The sequence below is a fragment of the Suncus etruscus genome, chromosome 14 (assembly GCF_024139225.1).
Source record: "Suncus etruscus isolate mSunEtr1 chromosome 14, mSunEtr1.pri.cur, whole genome shotgun sequence".
NCBI lineage: Eukaryota > Metazoa > Chordata > Mammalia > Eulipotyphla > Soricidae > Suncus > Suncus etruscus.
This window is the reverse complement of record NC_064861.1, coordinates 7,341,197-7,366,925: the sequence shown is the minus strand read 5'-3', so window position 1 is coordinate 7,366,925 and position 25,729 is coordinate 7,341,197. Positions and strand designations below refer to the sequence as shown.

The 25,729-nt window shown below is 45.9% G+C and overlaps 1 protein-coding gene across 1 annotated transcript in view; it reads right to left on the bottom strand.

Moving 5' to 3' along the window:
* ENPEP (glutamyl aminopeptidase) overlaps positions 1-25,729 on the bottom strand; it is a 58,725-nt gene that overhangs the window by 29,366 nt on the left and 3,630 nt on the right. Inside the window, exons 2-8 of the mRNA XM_049786979.1 lie at positions 20,300-20,441; positions 18,053-18,184; positions 13,265-13,385; positions 8,467-8,621; positions 6,265-6,378; positions 4,190-4,324; positions 1,534-1,599 (exon numbers count right to left, since the gene is read on the bottom strand). Of these exons, the coding sequence (XP_049642936.1) occupies positions 1,534-1,599; positions 4,190-4,324; positions 6,265-6,378; positions 8,467-8,621; positions 13,265-13,385; positions 18,053-18,184; positions 20,300-20,441 (865 nt within the window). The remainder of the gene's footprint in view (positions 1-1,533; positions 1,600-4,189; positions 4,325-6,264; positions 6,379-8,466; positions 8,622-13,264; positions 13,386-18,052; positions 18,185-20,299; positions 20,442-25,729) is intronic.

Below are 25,729 nucleotides of genomic sequence, written 5' to 3'. Positions count from 1 at the left end.
TTTCCCAGACACAACTGTTAAAATTTGGTTCTATCTGCTAAGATTCCTCTTCTGGGTCACTTGATTCACAAAACCTGCGTCTGTGTTGTGTGTGTGGGGTGGGTCATATAAAAAGCCTCGGATAGATTCTCAGAAAGAATTCCTCGCTAGCTCCTAAGAGATCTTCTTTTTCTTCTCCTCCTCTACATTTTCTTCTCTTCCTTCCTCTTCCTCTTCTTCCTCCTCCACCTCCTCCTCCTCCTCCTCCTCCTCCTCTTGTTTTAGAGCTATACCCAGAAGTACTCAGGGCTTACTCCTAGCTCTGCGCTCAGGAATCACTCCTGGCAGGGGTCTGGGAACCACATGGGATGCAGTGAACAGAACATGGGTCAGTGACATGCAAGGCAAGTGCCCTACCCTTTGTACCATCTCTCTGGCCCTTGAAATAGAATCTGCAGTGAAGGTTCTGTGAACCATCAAACAAAAGAACAGTTGTTGACTCAGTTCATTTCTTTTTTTCTTTTCTTTTTAAGCTTCTGAAACTGGTGTGGGCTCCAGCGTCTCTATTTCTTTTTTTAATAATATTTTTTTTCGTTTTTGTTTTTGTTTTTGGGTCACACCCAAAACACTTCAGGCTCTGTGCTCAGAAATCACTCCTGGCAGGCTCGGGGGACCATATGGGATGCCAGGAATCGAGTCCCGGTCCGTCCCAGATAGGCTGCGTGTAAGGCAAGCGCCCTACCGCTGTGCCATCGCTCCGGCCCCTCCGCTCATTCTTTTTCACTTCCAGTTATTGCACGCTTCAGTGGAGCTGCCCCAAATCTCCTGGTCCATGTCACCTCCCTGCCGCAGCGGCCCAAGACTTCAAACCTTCGTTGGTTTCCGTCACTGCTCAGTACTGCCACCAGGGGGCGGTGTCGGGAAGTTTTGCTCCTAGGCTTCTTGCCTTTCACAGACAGACATTTCGGCTCCCTGCTAGATTAGGGTTTCTAAGTATCCTTCACCAACAAAAATTTTCCCTTCAACTTATCACGATTCAGTCACCTGTGGTAGTTCCAGATGGCCTGGATCCTCCCCTACCCCTTATCTGTCACTTGCTTGAAGGTGCAAGCACAGTCTTTAGAGACTTCCTAGGAATCAATCTTATTTCTTTTTTGTTTGTTTGTTCATTTCAATTCTTTGTTTGTGCCTTTTGGGGTTACTCCTTGTTCTGCACTCAGGTCCTGGTAGGCTCGGGAGTCATGTGAGATACAGGAGTTCTAATCTGGGTCAGACACATATGGAGCAAATTTCGTCCCTGCTTTGCTATTTCTCTGGGCCATAAATTTGTTTTTGTTTTTGTGTCACGTCCCGAAGTGCTCAGGGCTTGTTCTTGGTTCTGCACTCAGGAATTGCTCTTGGTGGTACTCTGGGGACCTTCTGAGATGCCGGGGATTAAACATGGGTTAGCTGGTGCAAGGCAAATACCCACCCGACTGTGCTATTGCTCCAGCCCCTAAATGTATTTCTTGACATTCTTCTATCACATGGTCATGAAAGGGCTATAGAACATACCTGGCATCCTTCTTTGAATTTCTCTGGTGTTATCCAGTCTTCGAGCATCCTCAGAATGGAGGCTCCCTGGGATGGGAAAGAAAGAGAGTGGGGTGGGGACTGATTCAGAACCAGTCTGCAAGAAGTCAGAACCTGCCGCCATTCAGCACACAAGACCACTTACAGGTCGCATTTAGAAAATTCTTCTCCAGGGCCGGAGAGATAGCATGGAGGTAAGGCGTTTGCCTCTCATGCAAAAGGTCATCGGTTCGAATCCCGGCGTCCCATATGGTCCCCCGTGCTCGCCAGGAGCGACTTCTGAGCATGGAGCCAGGAGTAACTCCTGAGCACTGCCGGGTGAGACCCCCCCAAAAAAAAAAAAAAAAAGAAAATTCTTCTCCAAAGAAATTGCTGCTAAATCAGAGGGTCACAGCTCTGTGACACCAGGTTAAAATGACAATTCACCACTTGCACCACGAACTTACAACACAACATGTGTACCCCTGATTCTAAAATAACTTTTAAAAGAAAGAGAAGGTAGGGCAGATGACTCAGCTCTGAGACCTGAACACTGGCTTTGTATGTGGGGGACCTGGGGTCAATCCTTGAACCACATGGTCCCCTGAGCACTGAGCTAGAAGTAAGTCCTGTGCATTGTTGGATGTGGCTCCCGAACCCAGACTTTACCCCCTCCCCCGCACACCTCAAGAGAGAAATGAAAAGCCATCATTTTAATGGTGTAATGGGCAAATACTGGTTGCAGTTCATCTGGGTGCCCAGCAGGTGGGGCTTTCCTAACGGAGAGAAAACAGGAGGAACATCCTGAAAAGAGTTTCAGGATCAAATTCTGGCTCTTAAGTAAATTTCTGGCTACTCAATAAATGTTTCAATATTTGAAATATTACATTTAATAAAGTTGAGAACTTTGAAAGGGGATGCTAAATAGTTCAGCATAGTCATAAAAGATAAAAAGTGGGTCTGAAACAAGAGAACACTTGCCTTATACATGGCATGCCTGGATTTGACCCCAGCATCCCATACAGCCCTCCACAAGGGGTGGTTCCTGAGCACACAGCCAGGAGTAACCCCTGAGCATTGTTGTGCGTGACTCCAAGACAAACCCCCCCCAAACCCAAATAAACAAAAAACCCAAATGTAGTTTATTTTACTCAATTTTTTAGCCTCAAGAATCTTATCAAATCTCTACTTTCTACCTTCTTTTCACATGTAATTAAGTTGATACTAAAATGCACCACTTACAGAATTTTAAATCAGTTTTCAAGTAAAGTGACCTGAAAAAACAATGTCTCCCCTTTTAAGTTAGCCCTTACTGAACTTTATCAAGCACTACACATTAATTTAATAGCTAGAAGAATGCCAAAGCCTTATAACTATTTTTGGGGGGGGGTCTCACCCACCAGTGCTCCTAGCTCTATGCTCAGAAATTGCTCCTGGCAGGTTCAGCAGATAGGTGTTTGCCTTGCACACAGCTAATCTGTATTCAAACCTGGCATCCAGTATGGTCTCCTGAGCCTTGCCAGGAGTGCTTTCTGAGCTCAGAGCCAGGAGTAACCCCTAAACTCCACCGGGTGTGGCCCAAAAACAAAAATAAAAACAAACTAACAAAACAAAACAAGCCTTTATGCTTAAAAACATGAAAGTTCAATTGAACTTTCAGGATGAGGGCACTTATAAACAAAAGTGAAGAGAATTTGTTTTGTTTTGTTTTTTACTGAAAAAAGCGTTGAAATGATAGTACAGAGGCTAAGGCATTTGCCTTGCATACCCTGATCCTAGCATTGCATACAGTCTTCCCAAGGGAGGACACACCCAACTAGAGTTAAAATCCAAAATTCAAACAAGCAAACAAAATGGTGGTCCTGAAGCCAAAGAGTCAGTACAGTAGGGAGGGCACTTGCTATGTCCTGAGCACTGAGCTCAGATGATATGACTCAAACACTTTGTTTTTTAAAGTTGTCTCAGGGGCCAGAACTATAGCATAGCAGGTAGGGGATTTGGCATGCAGCCAATCTGTGTTTAATCCCCAGAATCCCATATAATCCCTCAAACCTGCCAGGCCCCCCAAAAATTTAATTTAAAATTATAAGTTATTCTTGGGGCCGGCACGGTGGCGCTAGAGGTAAGGTGCCTGTCTTGCCTGCGCTAGCCTAGGACAGAACGCAGTTCGATCCCCCGGCGTCCCATATGGTCCCCCAAGCCAGGAGCGATTTCTGAACACATAGCCAGGAGTAACCCCTGAGCGTCACCGTGTGGCCCAAAAACTAAATATATGTATGTTATTCTGGCAGCCCCGGGGGGGGGGTGAGGGTGGGGGATATGGGATGCAAGATGAGAACGGATGTGGAGAGAGGACAAATTTGGTAATGGGAATTCCCCTGATTCAATGTTAATATGTACCTAAAATACTACTGTGAAAGATATGTAAGCCACTATGGTCAAAATAAAAATGATATATAATCTATGTGTAAATTATTCCAGATTTGATGACAATGACCAGCTTTGATCAGTTTGATCAAAAGGACCAAGAAGGAACATGAATACTGAGTATCCAATTGAGCTCGACCCTGTCCCCCAGAGCTGGCAAGCATGGACAAATTATTTTTCACTTCTGAGGCATGAACAGTCTCACTCACACCCATCATCCTCATGGCCCTACCTTGCTGTACGAGATGCCGTCAAAGACAGACGTAATTTCCGCTGGAGAGCTCACGGTGACAATGATGGGGTGAGAGGACATCAGAGAATCATCCTCCTGCACAGGCAACACGTCTTCCAGCAGCATCTGCTCTCGCTGAAACGACAGAAATGAGCCACCGAGAGACATCAGCTCTTCCGTTCTGCAGCTCACTTTTCAAAAGGCCTGTTATTGAAGCCAATTGAACTGGGGCTAAAGAAATGAGAGTGGAGGAGGAGGAAGAAGACAAATTTGAAAAGTTGGGGGACAGGGGCTCAGAGATTGGTCTCAGGTGCATTGGAGGAATTTTTTTTTTTTTGGTAGTTTTTGGGTCACACCCGGCAGTGCTCAGGGGTTACTCCTGGCTTCATGCTCAGAAATTGTTCCTGGCAGGCACGGGGGACCATATGGGACGCTGGGATTCGAACCGATGACCTCCTGCATGAAAGGCAAACGCCTTACCTCCATGCTATCTCTCCAGCCCCGCATTGGAGGAATTAAGAAAGGCCAGAACTAAATAGCTAAGCCACAGAGTCAACAACAATAAAATCATGAGACCGAAACTTTAACAACCAAACTTAAAAAGGTGCCTGTTGTGATGGCAAGCGGGGGCAAGGGCTGGTCTCGTGGGATGGATCCAAGATGCCAGAGATGGAACCCAGGTTGGCCACATGCAAGGCACATGCCTTCCTTGCTTGCTATCACTCGAGCCCTCTGTGTCTTGTTTCTTTATGACCCCCCCCCACACACACACACACAGACACACAAGCTTTCCCAGCCTTATTTCTATCATTGCACCAGAGATGACACGTTCCCTTGCAAATCTGTTCTGAGAATCAGGTGCAAAGCACATGTTGCTTTGCCAACAACTATGTGCAAGCCTTTTTTTTAATCCTCTAGTGACTGGAATTTGAATGAGTCCTCATCAATTGCAGCAAATATTCACTTTTGCATTCACTTTCACCAACTTCTCATCCCAACCTTAGGTTTTCTCAGCTAAATAGAGAGGTTGAGCGCAGAGTTTCAAGGTTTCCTTGGTCCAAAAGCTCAGTTATTGCATTTCCTAGATATGTATATTTAAACACATTCCTCCTTATTACACTGCTAGAGAAACTGCATTTAAATGCCTAAATGTATACACATATATGTATACAACACTTATACTTTCCTCTGTACAGGCTGGAAAACTACTTAACACAGGATGTATATGTATGTATATATATATATATGTGTGTGTGTATATATATCCTATATGTGTATATATACACATACTTATATATACACTTATATATAGCATATATATACACTTATATATAAGTTTTCTGTCTGGTCTGTACAGAGAGAAGTATGAATGTGTTTTAGTGAACTGACTGCCTCTCCTGGGCAGAAATCACGCAATGCTAAATGTCTCTCTACAAGAACAGCTCTGCAATAGGCTACTGTTTTTTCTCTTTTTTTTTGTTTTGTTGTTGTTTTTGGTTTTGGTTTTTGGGTCCCACCCGGCAGCGCTCAGGGGTTACTCCTGGCTCTACGCTCAGAAATCGCTCCTGGCAGGCTGGGGGGACCATATGAGATGCCGGGATTTGAACCACCGTCCTTCAGCATCTAAGGCAAATGCCCTACTGCTTCACTATCTCTCTGACCATTATAGGCTATTCTTATTCTTATTTTTATTTTTTATTGGTTTGTTTTTGGTGATACTCAGGAGTTATTCCTGACACTATGCTCAGAGGTCATTCCTGAAAGTGCTGGGGACCATAGGCAATGCCAGGGATTGAACCCGGGGGGTTGACCGAGTGCAAGGCAAAAGCCCTCCTGCTGTGCTATATGGTTCAGGACCCTCTGGTTTTCATTTTTAGTCTTCTAACGATGGGGGTGAGCCATCAGTCTCCTCTAGAACCTGGGCATCAGTGCTTGGGGACACCCATGGGGCCGACTGGTGTTACAACATTTATCACCTGGACTTTCCGGCCACCAGAAGGGCCTGGCCCGGCCACTTAGGACCCATATCCCAGTCCAGGAGAGAGATTGAGGGGGCCATTGAGGCTAGAACTCACCATCTGCCAGGTGCCTTCAGCCTGGTGGACACCCAGGACCTCAAAGAAAGATGCAAAACCTTCATTGAGCCACAGATCCTCCCACCAATCCATGGTCACGATGTTTCCGAACCACTGGAACAAGAAGGACAGCGGAAGGTGAGTGCTGGTCGGTGGCTGGGACACTTGGCATGGAGTCTGTGGTCACAGCCTGGCAGGGCCACTTGGCCCACACCCGCTCAGGGGCCTCAAGTCAGCTGTCCTCCAGAGCTGGACATTAATCTCAGAGGCCCTGTTCGAGCCCTGCCTCAGTTTAGGTTTCACTTTGTTTTCTGCTTCTATTTAACTCGTGAAGACTTCACGTGCAGGGTACTGAGGGCAAAAAGGAAACCGAAAAGACTTTCTCACCCAAGTCTCTCTCACCATTAAAAATGCTTTTGGCGGGGCCGGGCGGTGGCGCTGGAGGTAAGGTGCCTGCCTTACAAGCGCTAGCCAAGGAACGGACAGCGGTTCGATCCCCCGGCGTCCCATATGGTTCCCCCAAGCCAGGGGCGATTTCTGAGCACATAGCCAGGAGTAACCCCTGAGCGTCAAACGGGTGTGGCCCAAAAACCAAAAAAAAAAAAAAAAAAAAAAAAAAAAAAAAAATGCTTTTGGCTAGACAACATGGGGCAGCTGACCCAGGACAGCCCTGGGTTCTATCCCCGGTGTCCTATATGGTCCCCCAAAGCCAGGAGCAATTTCTGAGAGCATAGCCAGAAATATCCCTGAGCATCACCGGTGTGCCGCCCCCCCCCACCCACCCCCCCCCCCGCCAAAAGAAAAAAGAAAAAAAAATGCTTTTAGCTAGACAACAAAAGACTTGCAAGCAGGATTTTCAGTGTAGGCTTATTTTATTTTTTCTTTTCTTTTCTTTTGCATCTGCAAAGTCATTGTTAACTTAAATGATGTCTGTCGTTGGTTTTCAGTCACTCTTTTCTTTTTCTTTGGTTTTTGATTTTGGGATCACATTGGTAGCGGTCAGGGGTTACTCCTGGCTCTGCACTCAGAAATCGCTCCCAGATGGCTCAGGAGACCATATGGGATGCCGAGATTCGAGCCACTCTCCATCTTGGCTGCTTGAAGGCAAACTCCCTACCGCTGTGCTATGTCTCCTACACCAGTTTTCAGTCGCTTTTTTGTTTGTTTGTTTGTTTGTTTTGTTTTGTTTTTTGTTTTGGGCCACACACTGTGATGTTCAGGGGTTACTTCTGACTATGCGCTTAGAAATCGCTCCTGGCTTGGGGGACCATGTGGGACGCCGGATATCAAACCGCGGTCCATCCTAGGTCAGACGTGTGCAAGGCAAATGCCTTACCACTGAGCCACTGCTTTGGTCCCTTTTGAATCACTTTTAAAAGATAATAGGACAGGTTGTATGCAAGAACCCCCGCCATGAACATCACTATAAATCACAGTGTGCCAGTTGAAAAGTGAAGTATAAAAGATTAAATGTGGGGAGTTTTGTGGGGGAGAGGTTGTTAGGGAGACGTTAGGGGATATTAATGGCGGAAATGTGCACTGGTAAAGGTGAGCATTGTATGACTGAAATCCAATCATGAACAACTGTGGATTGTTTTTGCATTTTGGGATTTGGGGCCTTATCTTGTGGCACTCAGGGATTACTTCCAGGACTGGGCCAGAAATCACTCTAGCAGGCTCAGGCTCAGGGGACCATAAGGGATGCCAGGGATCGAAGCCATCCCCGCTGTGCTATCACTCTGGCCCCAATTGTAAACAACTTTGTGACTGTTTCTTGTGGTGAGTCTATCAAAAAATTCATTTAAAAAACTTAAAAAAAAAATTAAATGCTTGTTTGATTGTTTCGGGGCTGAACCCAGCAGTGCTCAGAGCTTACTCTTGGCCCTGAACTCAGAATCACTCCTGAAGAACTTGGAGGCCCATATGAATGCTGGGGATGCTGGGAATGGCCACGTGCAAAGCAAATGCACTATCAGCTAGACCACTGCTCTCGCCAGAAAGGAAATGCTTTCGTGTTTAAAAATCATAAACAATGGATAGAGGGAAGATGGCCCAAAGGGCTGGAGCAAATGATTTGCTTGTGAGACGGCCCAGTTCCATCCTAGTATCTCACGGACCCTCAGTACCACCCTCGCACTATCAGGTGTGGCTTTCAAACTGACCAGCCGAAACCTCAAGAGCTGACATGGCACAGATCCATACCTGGTGTACAAGCTCATGAGCTACCACGCTAGCCACTCTCTGCTTATTTGAAGATGCCGATTCTTTGGGGTCATAGAGGAGGCTGGTCTCTCGGTAGGTAATGAGCCCCCAGTTCTCCATGGCCCCTGTTCCGAAGTCTGGAATAGCAATTTTATCTATGGAGAGAGAAAGATGTCAGTGAGAAACACATTCCTTTCTTTTGCTCATAACATTTCTTAATTAAGGCTGGAGAAATCTTATGTGGTCTCATATGGTCCCCTAAGCCTGCCAGGAGTAATTTCTTTTTTTTTTTTTTTTTTTTTTTTTGGTTTTTGGGTCACACCCAGCAATACTTAGGGGTTACCCCTGGCTCTATGCTCAGAAATCGCTCCTGGCAGGCTTGGGGGAACATATTAGATGCCGGGGTTCGAACCAATGACCTTCTGCATGAAAGGCAAATGACTTACCTCCATGCTATCTCTCCAGCCCCAAGGAGTAATTTCTAAGCTCAACTAGGCCATATCTTTCATAAGCAAGATGAAAAGAGCTCAGAAAAAAAATGTCCAGTAAAAACTGAAACTGAGACCTAGTCAAAGTTTTAAAATATATTTTTCTTCTTTTCTTTCCTCTTTCTCTTTCTTGCCTTTTTTTTTTTTTTTTTTTTTTTTGTGGTTTTGGGGCCACACCTGGCGGTGCTCAGGGGTTACTCCTGGCTCTGTGCTCAGAAATCCCTCCTGGCAGGCTTGGGGGACCATATGAGATGATGGGGATTGAACTCTGGTCTATCCCAGGTCAGTCGCATGCAAGGCAAATGCCCTATTGCTAAGCTATCACTCCAGCCCGTTTTTAATGTCTTAAAAAGAAATAATCTTGTGATATTTCTACTTCTTGCGCCACCTTGGATGATATAACTGAGATCATGAGAATAAAAGTTTCTAAGGAAACACATCTAGTGTTTGATTAAATATTCTCAATTTAAAGACATTATCCCATTAGAGAGCTAGTGAGAAACAATGCCCACAAGAAAGTGAAACCTGTGGTTCCCACCCATAGAAAATGGCCTCTTCCCCACAGAAATCACCTGGGTATTTCAGGGCACAGGGCAGACAAAGTTGCTGAGAACTACAGCCTGAGGCACCAACTAACAAGTGGCTGTGGCTGGAAACAGGCCAGCACTATGGCTAGGAGCATTTGAGAACCCCATTTGTTACAACATCTATACAAAGGGAGGCGGGAAGAGAAAGAGAAGAGAAGAGAAGCGAAGAGAGGAGAGGAGAGGAGAGGAGAGGAGAGGAGAGGAGAGGAGAGGAGAGGAGAGGAGAGGAGAGGAGAGGAGAGGAGAGGAGAGGAGAGGAGAGGAGAGGAGAGGAGAGGAGAGGAGAGGAGAGGAGAGGAGAGGAGAGGAGAGGAGAGGAGAGGAGAGGAGAGGAGAGGAGAGGAGAGGAGAGGAGAGGAGAGAAGAGAAGAGAAGAGAAGAGAAGAGAAGAGAAGAGAAGAGAAGAGAAGAGAAGAGAAGAGAAGAGAAGAGAAGAGAAGAGAAGAGAAGAGAAGAGAAGAGAAGAGAAGAGAAGAGAAGAGAAGAGGAAAAACCGGCTAACCTTTGCAAAAGCTGGCTCCCTGTGTGTGACACCAGGCGGGGAAAATCCGTGAAAGTACACCGGCCCAGTGGGGCTCAGCTGTGAAAGACTGTGAGTGTGACCTGTCTATGTCTGTCTACTGTCCTCTTGCGTGAAACTCTTGCGAGCGGGGCAAAAAGAGGCTCAGAGGAGCACGGCCGCTCCGCTTCGCTACGCGGCCGTGCACTCTTTCTAGGAAAGAACTCCATTGCAACAAGAAGGAAAAATCACACTAAGAACGGCGCTATATCACAGAAGCAAACATTTCTCTCTGGACTGTCTTCTCTGTTGCATGCTCGGGCCTAAGATTTGACCCAGTGTGAGGCTTCATCCACGGAGGACTCCCCTCCCTTAGAGGCAAGTCAGCCCATCCAGAAAGGGAGGAGCCAGAGGAGTGTGCTGCCTACATCATATAGACAATGAATACCACTACAACACGTAGAAAAACCCACAATACAAGTGTGACAATGGGGAAACAACGCAGGCCAGCATCAGACATAGAGAATGAAGATGACAATTCTGAGGACCAGATAATGACTGAACAACTAATCAACCTCTCAGATAAGGACTTTAGACTAGCAATATGGAAGGTGCTCAACAGACTCCAAGAAACCATGGATCGAGTTGAACAGAACACTAATAAGAACCAAGAAAATATGAAGGCAGAAATGACAAAACTCCAAACTGAAATAACATGTCAACTAACAGGACTGAAAAAGTCAGTAAATGAAGTGAATGACAAAATGGATAAGCTCTGGGACAGGGTATCAGAAGCTGAGAATAGACTTGGTGCTGTGGAAGATGAGATACATAACAATTCCATACAGCAGGAGAGATTGGACAAAAAACTTAAAGCAAATGAGCAGACAATGGAAAAATTAGTCAAAGAATGGGAACAGACGAAAATAGAAGTCTATGATAAGATCAACAGAAACAACTTAAGAATCATTGGAGTCCCAGAGACCCAGGAAGAAAATTTCCAGGAAGAATCAATGGTCAAGAACATCATTAAAGAGAAACTTCCAGAGCTAAAGAATATATGTGATCAAATCCTGCATGCCCGAAGAGTACCAACCAAAAGAGACCCCAGAAAAACCACCCCAAGACACATCCTAGTCACAATGACAAATCCCACAGATAGAGACAGAATTCTGAAAACAGCAAGATCAAAAGGGGAAATCATGTTCAAGCAAGCTTCCCTGAGATTTACAGCAGACCTGTCACCAGAAACGCTCAATGCCAGAAAGCAGTGGTGGGATATTGTGACAAGACTGAATGAAATGAATGCTTCACCCAGAATACTATACCCAGCAAAACTCACTTTCCGGTTTGATGGAAGAATACATGGTTTCACAGAGAAGAGAAGAGAAGAAGCATTTTGCAAAGAACCAGTCCAGCGAGAGGAGAGGAGAGGGGAGGGGAGGGGAGGGGAGGGGAGGGGAGGGGAGGGGAGGGGAGGGGGGAGGGGAGGGGAGGGGGGAGGGGAGGGGAGGGGAGGGGAGGGGAGGGGAGGGGAGGGGAGGGGAGGGGAGGGGAGGGGAGGGGAGGGGAGAGGAGAGGAGAGGAGAGGAGAGGAGAGGAGAGGAGAGGAGAGGAGAGGAGAGGAGAGGAGAGGAGAGGAGAGGAGAGGAAGAGAAGAGAAGAGAAGAGAAGAGAAGAGAAGAGAAGAGAAGAGAAGAGAAGAGAAGAGAAGAGAAGAGAAGAGAAGAGAAGAGAAGAGAAGAGAAGAGAAGAGAAGAGAAGAGAAGAGAAGAGAAGAAGCATTTGCAAAGAACCAGTCCAGCATGCTAATAAAGAGCATCAGAGATGGGCAGAGGGACCATCTCTATACCATTCTACATCACAGTATTTTTGTTTCAATTTGTAGCTGAACACAGATGTTTCTGGAAGGAATTGCTGGGTCAGAGCAATAGCACAGTGGATAGGGTGTCTCCCTTGCACACAGGTGACTTGAGTTTGATCCCTAACCTGAGTTCAATCTTCAGCATTCATATGGTCCAGTGAACCTTCCAGGAGTGATTTCTGATACCCTGTGTGCTGCTGGGTATGGCACAAAACAAACCCCAAAATCAAAAAGATGTTTCTGGAAGGAATTGCACACACTTATACACACATACAGTAGCTTCACTTGAATACTTGTAAAATCCTGAATCTCACACACACACAAGAATCCTAAATTTGGGGCCAGGTGGTGGTGCTAGAGGTAAGGTGTCTTCCTTGCCAGCGCTAGCCTAGGACGGACCGCGGTTCGATCCCCCAGCATCCCATATGGCCCCCCATATGACTTCTGAGCACATAGCCAGGAGTAACCCCTGAACATCACTGGGTGTGGCCCAAAAAACAAACAAACAAAAAAAGAACCCTAAATTTATTTTGTCCAGAACTGAACGCTGTTGGGCCCTCGACACCGAGCTTCTTTCTCATTTTTCTTCCGTCTCTCACAGACAGAAGATTTGGACACCAAGTGCCCAGAAGTGCCCAGGACTGTGGCCACACCATCGCCATGGGCACTCTGATGTATACTTCCAGCTTCACTTGGAACTAAGACTCTACCTCTATTATCTGGTGAAAACAGAGTAGACATTATTCGCTGAAAATAGGGTATAGACTCTGTTCCTGGAGTAGCCAGACAGAACTCCCGACACCTAGCAAGAAGTGGCCACACTGCCTGCAGAATTCAAGGATTATGGGGTGATTAGAAGCTCAGGAAAGGAAAGGAGCAAAAAGACAGCAAGTCAACTGGATGGAAAAAGGGCGACATTTAAAACAAGGATATTATGGGGCCAGGGAAATATCTCAGTGGGTAAGGCGCTTGCATTGCACTGGGCAGACCTGGGTTTGATCCCTGGCACTTCCTATTCCCTAATGTCTTCTAAGCTAGCAGAGTCATCACTGAGCCTAGAGCCAGGAGTAATCCCTTTGCACCACTGGGAGTGCGAGGAGGAGGAGGAGGAGGAGGAGGAGGAGGAGGAGGAGGAGGAGGAAGAGGATGAAAAAGAAGATGAAGGAGGAGGAGGAAGATGAAGAGGAAAAAGGATGAGAAAGAAGATAAAGGAGGAGGAAGATGAAGAGGAAAAGGATGAGAAAGAAGATGAAGGAGGAGGTGGAGGAAGAAGAGGAGGAGGAAAGAGAAGAAAGGAGGAGGAGGAGGAGGAAAAAGAGAAGATTTGTTAAAACATCAATATCGGCATATCCTTCCTCACCTAACTTAGGAAGACTGTACTCCATGCCGAAGTAGTTTTCAAAGTAGTCAAACACAATCTTAGTGACATTGGCGGCATACTCAGCGGTGTGCAGCTGTCCTGGCTGGACGTACACGGTGAGCTAGAGACAAGAGGCAGACCCAGAGGATTAGGCTTTACCCCACGTGACCCCAAAAGCCCAGCCATGGCTTGAGGAGAGCAGCAAATCTCGCGAGAATCCCAGCTCTGAGCTCAGGGCCTCCTCGCTCCTGACACTCGTGTGCAAAACACCTCCATTCTTCCAGGCTCAGGGGACAGGGGTCTGAGGACCAGAAACAGTGTGAAGACAATGGCAATAAGAAGAGGAGGGGAAAAAAAAAAAAGAAGAGGAGGAATAGGAGGAAAAAGTAAAAGAAGGAGGAGGAAAAAGATGAGAGGTAGAGGAGAAGGAAAAGAAAGAGAAGAGGATGAATAGGAAAAATAGGAGGAAAAGGAGAAAGAAATGGAGAAGGAGGAGGAATAGAAGGAGGGGTTCCCTTTGACCTGTAGGATTTTATTAAAATGTTATTTTTTTTCTATTATTATTTAAAAGGGACCCTCATCCATTGCCAGTGGGAATGAATGTAAACTGGTTCAACTTTATTTTTTCCTTTTCATTCTTGGGTCACACTCAGAAGTGCTAAGGACTTACCACCTGTCTCCCCTTGGCATCTACTCTAGTTCCAACACTTTGAAAAAGACATTTGTGTGCCTACATTTATAGCAGCTCTAGTCACAACAGTCAAGATCTGGAAACAACCCAAATGCACTTGAATTTACCAGTTAAGACAGAGGGTCACAAAATGTTACAAGTGTCCAAGATAAAGAAACCTTAACACAGGTACATGATGGAATACAACTTGGCTATAAGATGAATTCATGCAATTTTGCTGCTTCGTGGAGGAACCTGGAGAGGATCAGGCTGAGTGAAATGTATCAAAGAGAGGGACAGACACAGAATGATTTCCTTTCGATGTGGGCTATAAAGAGTCATGGAGGGGAGCAACAGTGAGAGACATGAGAACTGGTCTTTAGAACTGAGCTCACCATGGTGAACAGGGGTGATGAGGGGAAAGCTTAGAGGGGGAGTAGATTGTGGTGGACTGTGTGGACTCAAACAGTGTATGTCAGCCTGCACTGTAAATCCCAGTGCTTCAAATAAAAAAAAATTTTAAGCCTTATTCTTAAAATAAAGATTACTTTCTCAATATCTGTCTATCCATCCATAATCTGTTTATCTGCCTATTCATTTAAATTGTTCAGTTTGTTTCTTTTGGGACTACTCAGTGGTTACTCAGAGATTACTCCTGGCTCTGCATTTGGAAATCACTCCTGGTAAATTCTAGGCTCATCTCAGGAATGCTGGGGATTAAACCTGGGTTAGCTGCATGCAAGGGAAGTGCCATCCCCACTGTGCTATTGCTTGCTCTGGCCCTCCATTTTATTTTTTAGGCAGTATGTTTGTCTAGCCACCTGTCTCCCCTCTCTAGCCATCCCACCATTCAAATATTCATCAACTTCTGTGTTGTTCCTTTTTGTTTTTATAAAGATTATCTTTTTATTTATTTACGTATTTATTGAGATTTTGGGCCACACCCAGCTGTACTCAGAGGCTACTCCTGGCTCTGCACTCAGAAATCATCCCTGGCAGACTCGGGGACCATATGTGATGCCAGGAATCAAACCTGGGTGTGTACTGGATCAGCTGTGTGCAAGGTAAATGCCCCTACTACTATGCTATTGCCCCAAATATTTGTCAACTTCTGTGTCATTTCTTTTTGGGAAATTAACTTCCCAATTGGAGCCCTTAGGTCTGCTTTTGTGCTATTTAGCTCTTGGCATCCCAATTATCCTTTGCACATTTTGATTTATTCTATTCTCTGAGTCTAATCTACAATCCACAATTTCCTTTTTCCTAAGAGAGACACCTTGATAAGCTTAGCCAGTACTTAGTCTCTATGGTAACTTTTTGTGACCTTCTGTCTTAACTGGTAAATTCAAGTATACAAGGACATTTTTCTCACAGTTAAGCAGTATGTCCCAGAGCAACAAACACAATGTTAAATAAATATGATGCATCATCTCTGTTCCCTTTCTGCTGGAAGTGCTTGAGATCCCTGCCCAATTACTTGGGCAGGTTCCAAAAAACTCAGGGACTCTGGGTCCAGTGGTGGCCTCTGAACAGAATCAAATGCCCCTGATGATGGCCAAACCTCACACAGGATCACCAAGCCATGAACTCTGTTAGAAGTGCCGTGATTGATTGCAACAAGAGCAGCAAAATCTATCACATTTGGACCATTTAAGAGTTGTGTCCCAAAGACCAGAAAGTATTGGACTATCAATACCGTTTGTTCAGTGCAGGCAGCTGTGTTGTTTGAGGGAGGAAGTGGGTTCTTTCCAGAGGAGACCGGAAGATCATGGGTGCAGGGCATTGAAGCTAGGACCTTGTGTAAATCAACTTTTGAGACCCAGTGTGGAGGTTTCTGTGTTTGCTGTTCTAGAAATTCAGTAATCATGTTTACTTAAAACCCCTCACCAGGGGACGGAGAGATAGCATGGAGGTAAGGTGTTTGCCTTGCATGCAGAAGGACAGTAGTTCAAATCCAGGCTTCCCATATGGTCCCCCAAGCCTGTCAGGAGCGATTTCTGAGCATAGAGCCAGGAGGAACCCCTGAGCGCTGCCGGGTGTGACCCAAAAAACAAACAAACAAACAAAAACAAAAACAAAAAATAAACAAAAACAAAAACCACCAAACAAGTAAACCTGAAAAAGCCATCCATCAGGAGTGGATTTCTGGCCAATGAACTTGGAGAAAAAATATCAATCGTTGCTAAACTACTCTAAGTAAATCTTCAAAGTTATACTTTTATTTTTTTATTTTTAAATATACTTTTGCTCATCTGAAATGAACCAGATGATGCAACTAATGCTCAAAAATAGAAAGTCTGCACAGCTACATGTGCTGCCTTTTATTTCCTGAACAAATTTTAGGAGTCTTCCAAACTAATATTCTTTTTTTTTTTTTTTTTTTTTTTTTTGGTTTTTGGGCCACACCCAGTGACGCTCAGGGGTTCCTCCTGGCTATGCGCTCAGAAGTCGCTCCTGGCTTGGGGGACCATATGGGACGCCGGGGGATCGAACCGCGGTCCGTCTCCTAGGCTAGTGCAGGCAAGGCAGGCACCTTACCTCCAGCGCCACCGCCCGGCCCCCCAAACTAATATTCTTTTTCCTCATGGAGCAACAAGGACATCTAAATACAATGAATGATTCATCTCCTGATCTCTGCTGGTTCTCTCTCAAGAACTACTAAGAACACTGGTCTTGGTTTCATATTTAATGAAATAAAGGAAATATTTCTAAAACGATGAACACACCCAGAGAATCTAATCAGGGCACTGCCACATCTTGGACATTGCAAGACAATCTGATTATGAACAGGAGATGATTCATGTCCAAGAATAATACTATTAAATCATGCCACATAAAAATGATCCTTTGATTCATACTATATATACTGAATTCCTTTGCCTAACAATTACCTTTGCCCCATTTTTGTCTGTATTTTTCGCCCAATTTAAAAAGTGCTAATAAAACGTGGCTATGAGGGTCTTTGGGTGTGTCAAGACGGTACAAAAATTAATATACTTATGTACCCCAAATGTTCTTAGCACACAGAAATGCTTGTGTAATGGAAACAGAAAATCCTCAACCCATAGCAGTAAGAAAACTAGGCAACTCACACAGTTGCTAAACAGCTAAACCTCACCAGAAAGCAGAGGTTGTTTACAAGAAAAGCACTGGATTCAAAAACCAAAACTTATTCATAACTTCTTATTCTTTTACAAAGTGTTTTTGACATGTTGTTACCACCCATGCTGAGTTACATGCAGCAACAGCTGCACAAACTTCTGGGTACTCAAGGATGTGAAAGATATTTCCTCCCTCTCATTCCCCCTTGCAGTCTGGGTGTCTATCTGGGACTCCACCCAAACACGTAAACTCGGGCTTGAGCAGCTAAATGGATTTGTGCAGATTGACTTCGTAGCTTTCAATAGAGTGGGTTTTCCCTTGTAAGGTAATTCAAGGTTGGGAGTAGAGCAATAGACCACAGGGACCAAAAAGACAACACAGCGGGGTGGACATCTGCTTTGCACATGGCTAACCCAGGCTCAAGCCTTGGCATCCCAAATGGCCCCCTGAGCACTGCCAAGAGTGATTCCTGAGTGCAGAGCCAGGAGTAAGCCCTGAGCATTGCCAGGTGTGGCCCTAAAACACCACCACCACCATGACCACCACCAAGAAATAGATGCATTTTTTTAAAATCCTGCTGATCTCATTTTACCCGGCTTTAACCCTGGGTTCCACACAGGTCTCCCAGCACCAGCAGGTTCATCCCTAGAGACTCCCCGCACTTGGGGTGGCTCCACATAACCCCAGTAGACTTTTTTTTCTGTATGGTTTAGTGTGTCATCAGGCTTCCAGACCCTGGCCAATATATTATTCTATATAGTATATAATGTGTCATATACATTATTACATGTATAATCACACATTATATTTGTATATAATAAATATATAATATATGAAATGTGATCATTATAAATATATCACATTATATATTCTTTGTTATTACATGTTAGATAATAATGGGCTTTTCTAGTTGGTAACAAAACAACCAACCAACCAAACTGTTCCCAACTCCAAAAAAAGTTTGCAGCCCCCCACACCCGCATTGGTGAGAGGTTAGGAAGTGACCGCAAACGCACCGGGATGCCCCTCGCCGATGTTCTAGTCACTTCGGCGAACTGGTGCACAGCAAAGCATACCAGGTAGGTGCTCATGGGCACCGACTTTTGGAAGCGAGTCCGGACCCAGCCATTGTTCAGATTCACCGAGTCCTATAAGAAATAACAGAGGTTCTGGGTTAGTTTCAAAGGTTCTGTCAACAACATGCTGGACATGACATGTGGCTGAAGCACAGGCTCTTCCAAGTGTCTGGGTAGGTAGGACTGAGTGCTGGGGGGGCCACTAAGGGGCTCCTGCTGGAGGCACTGCCCAGGCCCTCCAGGGGATTGGGGGGCCCCTTCCATCTCAGGGTGTCCACAAGTTAAGACCACAACAGGGTCACAAGCAGGGCCCACCACCCAGGATAGCCACTGACCCATCTATCCAGTTTTCTTTCGGTCCTCCACCGACACACTTTTCTATAGGGCAGGGATTTCGGGTGGGGGATTCCCCCACATTCCTGGTGCTGCAGTAGACATTGCTTCCTGTTACTCTCCTTCTCCCTTTGGGCTCCCCACATGGGTCTGTGACTTGTGGCTGTGATCTGGTCCAACCCTGCCAAGTTGGTGGGACACCCTGAAAGAGATGGGCGGGGTCTGAGGAGGGGACAGACAGGCTGGTCTGGCCTGGGGCAAACCCCCCAGGATGTTGGGACAGCCACTCTACAATAAGAAGGCAGGCTCCAGGCTTTGCCCTTTTGTAACCCTGGAATCCTGGCCCTCTTCCCGTTGCATCTGGAAAAGCAGGTGGAGGAGAAACATGTGCTCCAAGATAGAAAGATTCTGGTAGTCCAGGTGGTGATGATGGTGATGATGGAGAGCCCAGTCAGTACTGACCTTGTCTCCCTCCACTTTCATCTATAGGTCACTTTCTCCTGTTCCTTTTCTCTCTCCTCAAACTCCATCAGATCTCATTCATCAAAAGAAAGCAAGGAAGTCATGGAGCTTGCCAAGGCACTTCTTAATTTTTTTTTCCCAGCAGAACTCAGGAGACCATAGATGGGGTCTGGGATCAAACCCAGGCAAAGCAAATATCATATCCATCAGGCTATCTCTCTGGCTGTTTTCTTTTTGTTGTTGCTTTTCCAAGGGATATTCAGTTAAAAAATGCGTCTCCAGACTGCCATTTCAGAGGCCAAATGATAGAGGCCAGAGTGATAGCAAAGAAGGGAGGGCACTTGCCTTACATGTGGCCAACCTAGGTTCCCCAGCATCCCACAGGGTCTCCTGAGCCAATCAAGAGTGATCCCTGAGATGGGGCTGGAGAGATAGCATGGAGGTAAGGCTTTTGCCTTGCATGCAGAATGACGTTGGTTCGAATCCCGGCATCCTATATGGTCTCCCAAGCCTGCCAGAAACAATTTCTGAGGGGAGAGCCAGGAGGAACCCCTGAGTGCGGCTGGGTGTGACCCAGAAACAAGCAAACAAAAAAGAGTGATCCCTGAGAGTAGCTAGGAGTCAGCCTTGAGCATCACTAGATGTGGCCCCAAAACCAAACCAAACAGACGGCAGATAAGAAGGGAGCTATGATTTGGGCAAGGGTTCCCATGGAAAGAGGTAAGTGACAGTTCTCAAGCCTGGCCTTTTGCACATCTAGTTTCTAGGCTACAGAGAGACTCCCACTGAGGTGGAGTAAGGGCCCCTTTGTGAAGGCTTAGCCAGGGATGCAGAGACAAGATGAAAGAGCCTGAGGATAACAGCCTCACACACAAAATTCACTTTGCCCTTCTTTTGCCATTTGCTGAACCCAGTTTCTCCTTCTCAGAGGCCCAAGGTCCCAGATTCCCCAGGGCTGGTCTCAACAGCCACTGATTATGTGACACCTTTCTATAGTGACTCTGCCTTGAACCTAGGTGAGTTCTCAATGGGACCGCAAGCAACAAGGTCCTTGAACCCAGTCTTGCTTGTAGTGTACTGGGTCTGCTTTTAATTGTCAGGAGCAGGAGATTCTGTCCAGGAGTCAGAGCTGAGCTGAGGAGGGAGGTTCCCAAAGTCAGGCAACCCCAAAGTGGCTTCCGGCCATGACTGTAGCATCACAGCACAAAGGATCCCAGATACCAAAGCCAAGAGCTGCCCTCATGTGTGGTTGGTTTTAATCTGCTAAAAATCAATCCCTGGAGTGCACCAAAGCTTAGAGCCCAGCAGGTTCTGGTGGCAGCTGACCAGGCAGCAAGCCTCCCAATGCCAACAACTCATCTGAGCAAGCAAGAAAGTAGGAAAGCGCCTCACCAGCACGGGCATGTTGGAGAGCGCTTTGTAGTCGCTGGGATGGACAATGGAAATGTTGTATGTTGCCTTCTTGTTAGGCTCATCAAAGCATGGGAAGGACTTCCGGGCATCGGTGGGCTCGTGGTCCGTGGCTGCTATGCTCCTTGTAAAAAAAAAACACAGAAGCATGAGTGAATGAATCCTGCTGCTTCTTCTCATCACCTGTTTCCCTTCATCCCAAAGGAGAGAGATCAGCTGGGCCAGAGCCATAGCACAGAGAGAAAGTGCTGGCCTTACAGGCAACAGACCTGGGTTCAAACCTTGGTATCCCATATGGTCGCCTGTATGGGGTACACATCTGTCTCACTCTGGGCTCCTAGCAATGCTGGGAATGCCCAGAAACCTTAAGTTGCAAACCATCTGTCCCTCTTTTAAATTCTTGGGCCGATTTCTGTCCAGTGTAAGAAGAAACCCAGCTATTAACCCAAAGCAAAAGCATTCTGCCATATTCCACTTTCCTTTAAACATCTCCTTTGATATGTAAAAGCCCATCTGGATCACGCTACCCAGCCTTGCCCTGGTGAATTTGGTTCTAAATGAATAAAGAAAGAACAGTTTAATTTTGGCATGCTCTGGAGAGATACCACGAGGTGAAAAGCAAACTGACTCCATGATTCTTTCCTGACTGGCTTGCTTTATTAATCTTTTGCCACTGCCTTACTTCTTCAAACCCATCCACCCGGGGTTAGAAATATGGTATGTGGGGTGATCTCAAAAACTATGGCATTTATTTTACACCACAGCAATAACTTGCGGATCTGAAGTTTGAAGGCCACATTTCTAAATTAAAGAATTTTAGGGGGCCGGGAAGGTGGCGCTAGAGGTAAGGTGTCTGCCTTACAAGCGCTAGCCAAGGAACGGACGGCAGTTCGATCCCCCAGTGTCCCATATGGTCCCCCCAAGCCAGGGGCTATTTCTGAGCAAATAGCCAGGAGTAACCCCTGAGTGTCAAACGGGTGTGGCCCAAAAACCAAAAAAAAAAAAAAAAAAGAATTTTAGGGAGGGCCGGAGAGATAGCACAGCGGTAAGGCGTTTGCCTTAGACCCAGAAGGATGGTGGTTTGAATCCCGGCATCCCATATGGTCCCCCGAGCCTGCCAGAAGTGATTTCTGAGCATAGAGCCAGGAGGAACCCGAGCCTGCCAGGTGTGACCCAAAAAAAAACAAAAAAAAAGAATTTTAGGGTGAGGAGTGGATATTTTATCAACACCCCTCCCTTTGATGAGCTAGGAAGGAAAAGGTGACAAAGGAAGGCTTCTGTCCCCACTAATCTGAAGTGCCTGTGAAAAAGGAGGTGAGGCACCCCACAGAGATGCTCACAGAATGATTCTGGAATGAGACCCAGGTTTCTACCAAAGCATCCCACGCCGTGCCCAACAACTCAATCCAGAGGAGCCTCCCAAGCAATGCCAAGTGGATGCTGCCTCCTTCCAAAAAAGAGGCGGCAAGGAGGACAGACACAGTGTGAGAAGTGATAGGAGTGTGTTTCCATATGTTCATTCTGTGCCTTTTTGTATCGTGGGGCACACCCAGACCCTCAGCCCTGACCTCAGGGACCTTCTGGCCATTCACAGCCCCCCTATAACTGGATTTGTCTGCCTCTCTGAGAGTCACAGAATACCTCTGCATAGAAAAATGACCTTGAAGAGTGTGGTATTAATATCCATAAACAATAGAGATGAGAGCCAGGAGGACCAGTCCAAGGGAGGAAGCTTGTCATAAGTAGCAGGGGTGCAGTTAGGGCAGAGAAGGAACCACTAGGACAATGATAGTTGGAAATGATCACTCTGGACAAAAACTGAGTGCTGAAAGGAGGGAAAGTCTTATGCAGGATACCCTTTCTGTAACAATATTGCAAACCACAGAGTTAAAAAGGAAAAGAAAGGGAGAGAGAGGAAGAGAGAGAGAGGAGAGAGAGAGAGAGAGAGAGAGAGAGAGAGAGAGAGAGAGAGAGAGAGAGAGAAGAGAAAATGCCTGCCACAGAGGCAAATTGGGGGTGCAGAAGGGAAACTGGGGACATTGGTGGCTGGAAATGTACACTGATAAAGGGTGTTAGACATTGGAACTCAACCATAAACAAATTTGGAACTGTGCTTCTCATGGTATTCAATTAAATAATGTATTTATTAAATAAAAAGAAAAAAGACTGGCTTTGATGAGTGTTATCATATCAGAATTTCACAAAAATAAAAGAAAGGAAACACCCAATCCAAACACAAAACCAAAAGCTACGTGGGCAGGAGCCATAACACAACTGGGAGGGCACTCGCCTTGCACATGGCCAACCTGGATTCAATCCCTAGCACATATACGGGCCTCTAAACTCATCAGGAGTGATACCTGAGTGTAGTTAGAGTCAGGGTGGGTGTGGCCCCCAAACCAAACCACCACCACAACAGAAACACATCATTTTATACTTAGTATTGTTGCTCCAACTAATCTGGCCATGGGATACTTCTCCTACTTTCACTTTATTTTTTCTAAAAATCTCTCTTACTAGCCCAAGTAGCAAGAACTCCTCCATAAAAGATAGTCTTGGAAATGTTCTTTCAGGGCAAATTAATGCTGGGAAGAGGAGACCCCAGGACTTGAAGGCAAGAGAGACCTGGGAGATCTGGGAAATGAAAGGGATCTGGGAAGAGAATTACCAAAATCCTTCTCATGACGAAAAGAGTGAGGGAGGGGCCAGAGCAATAGCACAGCTGTAGGATGTTTGCCTTGCATGCAGCTGCTCCAGGATGGATGGTGGTTCGAATCCCAGTGTCCCATATTGTCCCCCAAGCCAGGAGCGATTTCTGAACACATAGCCAGGAGCAACTTCTGAGCATCACTGGGTGTGGGTCCCCTCCTCCCAAAAAAGAGCAAAGGAGATGCAGTGAAACATTCTAAAGGTTCCATCCCTTTAAATGGTTCTCCACAGCCCCTGAAGAACAAAGGAGCTGGTTGCAAACATACCTGTCAGTGCCCAGCTTCTGTCTCATTCACCTTCACACTCTGCCCAACCCAAGATGATGCCAATGTCTGCAGGGAAGGAAGCTGGAAACAGCCTCTACCTTCTTGTCTGGTTCTTCTCTGGCCTTTGCATTTTGTTTTTTTGGGTTTTTTTTTTTTTGTTTTTTTTGGTTGGGTTTTGGGGTTTGGGACTCAGGGCAGAGTGGCCACGTTCAAAGCAAGTGATTGACACCCTAAGTTTACTCTTCTTCCCTTGGCCTTTGAATTTTACAAGAGAGAATTTGGAGAAGGAAGCAGAGAGGCAGTACTGAGTACTGGGTTCGACGCCCAGCTCGTTTTTATAGTAATTAATCCCTAAGCACAAAGCCAGGAGTAAAGCCCTGAGCATACCGAATGTGAGTCCCAAACCACTACCCCCACTATCCCCTGCTCAAAAAAAAAAAAAAAAAAGACATTCACTTCCTATCATGCAAACATGCAAGCAAGCTTCAACTCAAGAAAGCTGAGCTCTTGTAGGCAAGAATGAAGTCATTCTCCCAGCCCTTCCAAGGGCTTGTACTGTCCAAATGTCACTCAAGGCCTTGAAGAAACAATGCACCTTTCTCCTGTGCCAGAATATGGTAGAACAAAAACAACAGACCATGGTCCAGGTGGCCCCAGAAAGGTGACTGAGCTCTAATGGAAAGGCACGAAGTCATGAACGCACAGCGGGGCTGGCAGCAGCAGTGAAATGTGAACCTGGGAATGAGTAATCCAAACAGAGGGAACCTTGGGGACCAAGACAGAAAAGTGCTGGGGAGGCTGGAGAGACAGCACAGCAGGAGGATGTTTGCCTTGCAAGCAGCTGACCCAGGATAGACTGTGGTTCGAATCCTGGCATCTTAGATGGTCCTCTGTGCCTGCCAGGAGCAATTTCTGAACGCAGAACCAGGAGTAATCCCTGAGCACCACAGGGTGTGACAAAGAAAGAAAGAAAGAAAGAAGGAAGGAAGGAAGGAAGGAAGGAAGGAAGGAAGGAAGGAAGGAAGGAAGGAAGGAAGGAAGGAAGGAAGGAAGAAAGAAAGAAAGAAAGAAAGAAAGAAAGAAAGAAAGAAAGAAAGAAAGAAAGAAAGAAAGAAAGAAAGAAAGAAAGAAAGAAAGAAAGAAAGAAAGAGAAAGAGAGAGAGGAAGGGAGAGAGGAAGGGAGGAAGGAAGGAAGGAAGGAAGGAAGGAAGGAAGGAAGGAAGGAAGGAAGGAAGGAAGGAAGGAAGGAGGAAGGAAGGAAGAAAATGGAAAAATTAGAAATCATAGGAGAAGGGAGATGGCACAAATGTAAAGTATGTGCCGAGCCCCACACTGCCTACTCCTGTGCTCCCCAGCACTGACATGCAACTCGATTGGTCCCCAAGCCTGGCTGGCAGTAATGACTATGAAAAATGGAAATAAATTAACAGTATTTCTCCAATATAATCTTGTCCAAAATTTCAGATCAGGGCTGGAGCAATAGCACAGTGGAGAGGGCATTTGCCTTGCACGCAGCCAACCCGGGTTCAATTCCCAGCATTTTATATGGTCCCCTGAGCCTTTCAGGAGTGATTTCTGAGCAGAGTCAGAAGTAATTCCTGAGCACTGCCAGGTGTCCCAAAAGCCCCCAAAAAATCATATCAGATTCCTGAAGATAGTTAAGAATGAAGGGAAATGCTAATAATGTATTAAGCAAAAAAAAAAAAAGGCATACATGTGTATATATTTGTATAGAGAGAGAGGGGGTGTGTGACAGTAACAGTTTTGATCACCTAGAAAAAAAAACTTAGAATTAAATTAAGAGGTTGACCCTGAATGAACATGAGATTATCTGTCAGTTCTTTTGATCTGCCCTTTCTAGAATTCTCTATGGTGTCAACATTTGTTATTGTCATAAGGAAAGATAAACTGCATAAACAGTAAACAAACTACTTTATAATAATTCATGATCATTTAATCATCGAAGGCTGGAGCAATAGGTTAGCAGAGAGTGTACTTGCCTTGCACATGCCAACCTGGGTTCAATCCCCAGCATCCCATAGGATCCCCAATCTCTGCCAGGAGGACTCTCTGAGTACAGAGTCAGGACTAAGTGTAAGGCACCACAAGGGGGTGGGGCAAAAAATCAAATAAAATAAAAGTCACCTAGGGAAAATGTAGGCAGCTAAGTGTGCTGACATACATGTCTTGTACATACTATAGCTAGGGTTTGATTCCCCAGAACCATGAGATTCCCCCACCTCAGCACCACTGGGTGTGACCCTCAGGCCCACAAAGAGGAACACTACCCCCTAGGGATAGACCCCTGGACTCCCTGAGCACTGCTTGGAAGACCCTCATTACATCATCCTCTTCTCTCCAGAAAGAGATGCCATCTATTGGACCATGAGCCTACCAGTTGCTGTTTTGCAGGTGGTCAATCAGTGGACTACACTGA